General features: G+C 46.2%; 1 protein-coding gene across 1 annotated transcript in view; it reads right to left on the bottom strand.

The window, feature by feature from the left end:
- LOC105910328 (voltage-dependent calcium channel subunit alpha-2/delta-1) overlaps window positions 1–7,500 on the bottom strand; it is a 45,937-nt gene that overhangs the window by 37,069 nt on the left and 1,368 nt on the right. Inside the window, exons 2-4 of the mRNA XM_031563619.2 lie at window positions 7,464–7,500; window positions 7,162–7,212; window positions 6,782–6,881 (exon numbers count right to left, since the gene is read on the bottom strand). The exon at window positions 7,464–7,500 is cut by the window's right edge and continues 33 nt beyond it. Of these exons, the coding sequence (XP_031419479.2) occupies window positions 6,782–6,881; window positions 7,162–7,212; window positions 7,464–7,500 (188 nt within the window). The remainder of the gene's footprint in view (window positions 1–6,781; window positions 6,882–7,161; window positions 7,213–7,463) is intronic.

The following is a 7,500-nucleotide window of genomic DNA, read 5'->3' as shown; positions in this document are numbered from 1 at the left end:
TCTCTCTCTCTGAGAAAAGGGGGGGGGGGGGGGGGGGGCACCATCAAAGTCATTTAAGTCTTTCTGTGCTGTAAATCAAACGGAACACTAACAATTTCCCAGCAGAAAGGGAATATGCCTAAAGGCCAGTTTGTCCCATTAATACGCACTGGGTCTTTTCTGTGGTGAGAAAGTACACACTTTCCAAGGCTTAGTGCACACAGATGAAAACACACACACACACACACACACACACACACACACACACACACACTGATGACTGATATCTGATCGCTTATTCATTCATACACACATATATATTCCTTCATATTCATATACATATTGTATGTCCAATAAAATACACACATATTCCTTAGTGTTGCTTGTGAATTCAGGGTCACGCACATTCACAGATTCACTGATTCATAAATCAATGTGTTTATCTGCCTCTCCAGGGCTGCGGCCGGTTCTCGCTGCACCTAATTGGGCGCGCGTGTGTGCGGAGGACAGGAGCAGGATTGATGAGTCACGCCCAGATCTGATTCCTCTTCATAGGCTGCGTGCTTAATTAACGTTGGAGCTCGTCACAATGCAGCCGATCCTCCCACCGTGACTCACCAGTCTCAGGAGACCGGATGCTATAAATAGACCTATGTGTGTGTGTGTGTGTGTGTGTGTGTGTGTGTGTGTGTGTGTGTGTGTGTGTTCCTTTTCCTGTGTTCATGTGTGTGTGTGTGTACTAAAAAAATTGTGTGAGTGTATTGTAAAAAAAAAAATTGTGAGTGAGTGTAAGAGAGAGAGCCTTCAGCGTCTCAGCCCTGACCCAAGCTGTGAGGATTTCGCACTCCCTCTCCTCAGACCACCTACGTCACGCCGCACACGTCACATCACGCCCCAGTAGCTCGCTCTGCCCAGAACACTCATCCCTGGGTCTTTACAGCCTGGAGGCGGAGGCAGAGGCGGCGGCGGCGAGGTCTTTTTCCATCACAATGGCAGCCATAAGCACACAGGCCACTCTGATCCCATTACCCACTCCGACAGATGATGATGGCCGGAGCTGCTCTCCCAGGTGTGCTTGCACCCGCAGTACAATCACAACGCCACGCTTAACGACACGCTTGTGAGTGAACACAATGCCGAGGTGCACAAGGCATGTTTCACGTGCCGGCGACATGACGCGCCTAAAATCAACCCGCGTGTCGAATCTATACACAAGCACTGGTAATCCTATTAGTAAGCGGGAGAAGGGTGGGGGTGATGGGGGCATCCTACAACAGATGCTTTTATCTTAAGTGGCATTACACCCCAATGGACACTTCCATCTGTACGGACATTCAGTCCCTGAGAACAACAACAACAACAACAACAACAACAACAAAACAAACAAATCTCTGTTGGACGCCGGCCAGAGCCTGTTCCGGGATATTTGAGACAAAGCCCACGCCCTCGTCTCTTCTCCACGTCCACACCACCCCCCGGAGCGCACAGGCACACGGCCGCCCCTTCACAAATCCAAAGCTGAATCAGAGCAGATGGCTTGTGCGCTGTGCAAACACCTGACGAGACCCGGCTCAATTTACTTGTCCAAATATTTGACATTTACGATGCTCTTTTACAATAGCCGAGAGAGAGAGAGAGAGAGAGAGAGAGAGAGAGAGAGAGAGTGAGAGAGTGAGAGACCCACAGCTGCAGTGGCTTCCTCCGGAGGGGACGAGTGACATCCTCAGTGGGCCTGTTCCAAACGTCTCCACTCAATTGTCTGTGATGTGCCCTGATTAGGACTCACACTGCTCTAAACACCTGCACTCTTAAAGGCACGTGCAGCAGGATAAGGTGCTGTACTGGGACACATTTTCTCCCTTTTCCTCTGCCAACAGTTGCTCGCATTAAACAGGAACGTCTAGCACACCCAGTCGTGTTGTCTTCCTATCAATAAAGTGCTCTTTATGGGTAATACGTGCCGGAAAGATTTAGACCAAAAAAAGGAGCTGTTCTCAGACATCCAGACATTTTTGTTTTTATATAAACAGCACAATCTCGTCTGTAAGAACAGATATAAATCCAACCAGAGGCTCAGCTTAGTTTGACTTCCCCCGCCAATAAACTAAATCGCTGCGGAGGCTTTTTAAACATATAGCAGTCGCTCGAACATTGAATCAATTTAGTTGCTGAGTGACAGGCATTCCCCCTTCAAAAGTGCTTCACGAAGCTCACAGGCTGAGAGGCACTGCTGCATGCAGATCCAGCCGGGCTTTGGAGTATCATTATTCAGACGGAGAGTGATGAAAGGCCTGTGGGAGTGTGTGTGTGTGTGTGTGTGTGTGTGTGTGTGTGCGTGTGTGTGTGTGTGTAGGTGTGTGTGTGTAAATGTCAGCCCCAATGGAGGGGCATTTAAATGCAGCCGAGATGTTGCCATGATTAGGGCTATAAAATGTGATCTGTATGTTGCTGATGCACTTGATGTGATACTATCAGGCCGAGGACAGGGAGAGGTGTGTGTGTGTGTGTGTGTGTGTGTGTGTGTGTGTGTGTGTGTGTGTGTGTGCCTGTGTGAGAGAGGAAAAAATACTGAGATTGAAAGGGAACATTTATGTGTGCGCCCATGTATGTCTAAGTGTACATACAGGTATAAAATAAATATAATGTGTTTTTGTGAATATGGGTGTGTGTGAACATAAGTGTGTGTGTGTGTGTGTGTGTGTGTGTGTGTGTGTGTGTGTGTGTGTGTGTGTGTGTGTGTGTGTGTGTCTGTGTGCTAAGTTGTACCATCTCCTGAATGTGTCCAAATGTCAGCACAGTCCCAGGGCGTGTGTTAATGAGCAGAGGATTTATTGGTAATTTGAGTGATAAATGACCCTGGATCAGCTAAATGTACGCTGATGTGGGGGGGGGGGGGGGGGGTTCTGACATCATCACAACAGCCTACGTTAGCAACCACATTGATCCAGACACACACACACACACACACATCTATGCGTGTTCTTGTTTGTATGGTCCTTCCCAGTTAGCTGATTTGTTTATTGTTTGTTGATTGCTGTTTATTGTTGTTTCTCTCTCTTTCTTTTCTTATTTCCTTTTTTTTGTTGTTCGCTTTTCATATAACACTGTACATGAATGGTCATGCCAATAAAGCTATTTGAATTTTGAGAGAGAGAGGGAGAAAGAGCGGGAGAAATAGAGGTACAGTTCACAGGAATAGTAAGAGGACAGCATCTACACATGGACGGATTAAGAAACCACGGTAGGCCCGTTCGTTAATCCATCCCTGCATCTACAGTGTAATTCAACCCCATAGGCACCGTAATGTTAATCTCAGACTGTACAGACAAGCTTTATATACGTATGTTTTTACAGCTGTGGATCACTAATGGCCTTGTCTCACATTTCACTAGCACACACGCACGCACGCACGCACGCACCATATAACAATTAACGCAGAATATCACTGGAAAACACTACATCTACAGCTGTAGCTATACACAGCTATACCTCTAACGACCCAAATCTACCAGACCAGTTCAATGTGTTCTGCACAAGGTTTGAAGCACCGCGTGGGTCCACCCCCTCCATCCCCCCCGCCTCCCCTCCCCCTGCCACCACCTCACCTGCTCCACTGGTCATCACTGAGCATGAGGTTCGGAGGCTCTTCAAAGGTCAGAACACCAGGAAAGCGTGTGGGCCGGACATGGTGTCACCTGCTACCCTCAAGCACTGTGCCAGCGAGCTGGCTCCAGTGTTTACGGACATTTTTAATCAGTCTCTCAATTTATGCCGTGTCCCTGTATGCTTCAAATCTGCTGTCATCATTCCAGTGCCGAAAAAGCCCAAGATCACCTGCTTAAATGATTACAGACCGGTCGCCCTCACCTCTGTAGTCATGAAAGTATTTGAACGCTTGGTCCTCTCCTATCTCAAAGCATCCACTGACCACCTCATGGACCCCCTCCAATTTGCATACAGACCCAACCGCTCAGTAGACGATGCAATCAACATAGCCCTTCACTATATTCTACAACACCTGGACAATCGGAACACCTATGCAAGGGTCCTGTTTGTGGATTATAGTTCTGCCTTTAACACCATCATTCCCGACCTCCTCCATAGCAAACTGACCCATCTGAACATCCACCCCCTTACCTGCTTATGGATTACAGATTTTCTCACCAACAGGAGACAGTATGTCAGGCTGGGCCCGCATCTGTCACAGCCCCGCACAGTTAACACCGGTGCCCCCCAGGGTTGTGTGCTGTCCCCCCTGCTCTTCTCCCTGTACACCAACGACTGCTCCTCTGGTGACCCGTCTGTCAAGACCATCAAGTATGCAGACGACACCACCATGATAGGTCTCATCAGCAACAACAACGAGTCTGCCTACCGGAGGGAGGTCGGCCATCTAGAGTCCTGGTGTGCAGTCAGCAACCTAGAGCTTAACGTCAACAAGACAGTGGAGGTGATTGTGGACTTCCGAAAAAAGGTTCCGACACATCTTCCACTTGTCATCAACAACTCATCTGTCACTGTAGTAGAGCATTTCAAGTTCCTAGGCACAACCATCACCAACACACTAAAATGGGACAATAACATCACTCAATTAGTGTAGAAAGGTCAGCAGCGCCTGTTCTTCCTCCGGCAGCTGAGAGGACTACAGGTCAGCCCCCCCATCATGGTGCAGTTTTACAGGGCTATCATTGGTCTGGTATGACTCTGCCTCTGCCCGCTCTAAGGCCAGGCTCCAAAGAGTCGTACGGGCAGCAGAGCGCATCATCGGCTGCCCCCTTCCCTCCATCAAGGACCTTCACAGCTCCAGATCCCTCAGGAAAGTAATGAAGATCACGGCAGACCCCTCACATCCTGCTAACAGTCTCTTTAACCGTCTCCCCTCTGGACAGCGATACAGGGCCATCATGACCAAAACATCACGTCACCTCAACAGTTTTTTCCCCCAAGCAATAGCCCTCCTAAATAGCTCTCACACACGAACTTTATCGCACTTTATTTAACATTATTATTGTTGCACTACCTCCATTCTTATTTATTATTTTGCTCATACTGTCTGGTACTATCTGTCCTTGTATTGTTGTTCTGTGTTGTCTTGTTGTTCTATTTTGTGATACTATAGCCTGCATGAAGAAAACCAAAAACAACTCCTAGTATCTGTATACATGGCGAAATAAAAATTGAATTGAATTGAATTGAATTGAATGTACAACTCAAACTTGGACCAAAAAAAGCAATACACACACACACACACACACACACACACACACACACACACACACACACAGACAAAAAAAACATAGTTTCTCTGATAACAAAAAAACTTTTCCAAAGCTGTCAGCTACCAGTGGGATAATCCTTTATCAGCTCAGTGAAGCACAGAAGCAAGGAGTGAGCATTGTAAATCCCTTTGACTAACACACAGCAACTGTAAGATTTACAAACACACACCCAGTGAGAAGGAGACGTGCCAGGCATATCCCGGAGACATGCCAATGTCGGATTTCTCCTTCAGAGCGCTGTCCAGACTGCAATACGTTTGTTTTTTATTCTCCTTGTAAGAGAGCATGAGTCATGTCAAAAACCTTTTAACATGTATCCCCAGTTCATCTTTCAACTCTGAGGTAGTACCCTTGGAATGAAAAACAGTGACTATAACGTTTCAATCAAGCTTTCCACAAACAAGAGGTAAATGAGACAACTTACTGGTGTGTGTGTTTGTGTGTGGGTGTGTGTCTGTGTGGGTGTGTGGGTGTGTGTGTGTGTGTGTGTGTGTGTGTGTGTGTGTGTGTGTGTGTGTGTGTGTGGGTGTGTGTGAGTGTATCAGTGTGTGTGTGTGTGTGTGTGTGTGTGTGTGTGTGTGTGTGTGTGTGTGGGTGAGTGTATGTGTGTGTGTGTGTGTGTGTGTGTGTGTATCAGTGTGGGTGAGTGTATCAGTGTGTGTGTGTGTGTGTGTGTGTGTGTGTGTGTGTGAGTGTATCAGTGTGTGCGTGTGTGTGTGTGCGTGTGTGTGTGTGTGTGTGTGTGTGTGTGTGTGTGTGTGAGTGAGTGAGAGAGAGAACCTGACTGGATAGTATGATAGATGGGCAGTTCCCAGGGTCAGTTCTCAGTGCCCTATTTGCCAGATGGATTCCAGACCCGAGACCTGCAGAGGCCTTTTCATTTAAACTCTCTTCCATTGGCAAACTCACACACACACACACACACACACACACACACACACACACACACACACATTGGCAAACCCAGATCCATATTTCATTACTGTTACTCCTTTTCCCTCTTTCTCTCTCTTTTTTCATGTCCCTCTCTCTCTCTCTCTTTCTCTCTCTCCCCTTTTCCATCCTTCTTCTCTCCCTCTCTCTCTGTCTTAACTGCAATTTCTCTCTCCACTTTAAAAGATTGCACAGAGCATTTACAGGCAAACACACGCACACACGCACACACACGCACGCACGCACGCACGCACGCACGCACACACACACACACACACACACTCACACACACGCATGTATGCACACAAATGCCTTACTCAGCAAATACAACATGGTCATCTGATTTTTCTCATTCTAAACAAGATGTCAGGCCAACCGAGCACAGAGCACAACATGTTCACACATGTCCCTTTGGGAACATTAAATACTATCCTTATCTGTGAAAGGCTATTAGGTCTTAAATACCCCACCTGTTACACTCACACATCAACATGGCAATCTGGTGCTTGAATACGTGTGTTGAAGGGGCTCTCATGTGAACATGGCTTTAATGGTGGATCTAGACAGGGGACAAACACTCAAACACTCACAAAGACCACGTTGACATAGTCGTCATCAGACAGGGTCTCCAGCATCTCGCCCACTGAGGTTCGGATGAGCTTGAGGGTCAGACCAGATACACTCCCACTCCTGAAACAGACACACATGAATGAATTCACACACTGGAAAGTACACACACACACACACACACACACACACACACACACACACACACACACACACTTCCATTTCATGTTCCATATTTCCCCTTAGAGGCTATTTAAATTTTTAAATCCAGAAAACAAACAAAAACAAAAACAAACAATAAGGCCACATGAAATGTTAAATAGTGCATCTATCCCTGTCTGTGAGTCAAATATAAATAAACCATAAAGTCATTCATAAATAAATAACACTTAAGGCAACTTACGCATCGACCAGAATCAACATGTCCTTGGGTGAAGCAGCTCCCTGTATATACCTAGGTAAAAAAAACGAATAATACTTAAAAAATCTAAGGGGAGATTTGTTCATTCAATGCGAATATAAATGAATGACAGCCTAAAGCCTTGCCAAACATTTCATTTTCAAATCAAAGTCAGCAATGAGACATGGGGTTATAAACAAATGAATTAATAATACATTCATAAAAAGTGTATAAATATAGTATATTATTTATTAGAATATATCATTACTCAATGCGTTATGAATGATTACAAAGGACATAATCACCATGGCCTGCGGCGGACGTCGTAAAGGTCTATCTTAT

This window comes from Clupea harengus, chromosome 3 (assembly GCF_900700415.2).
Source record: "Clupea harengus chromosome 3, Ch_v2.0.2, whole genome shotgun sequence".
NCBI lineage: Eukaryota > Metazoa > Chordata > Actinopteri > Clupeiformes > Clupeidae > Clupea > Clupea harengus.
This window is presented reverse-complemented; position numbering and strand designations above follow the sequence as displayed.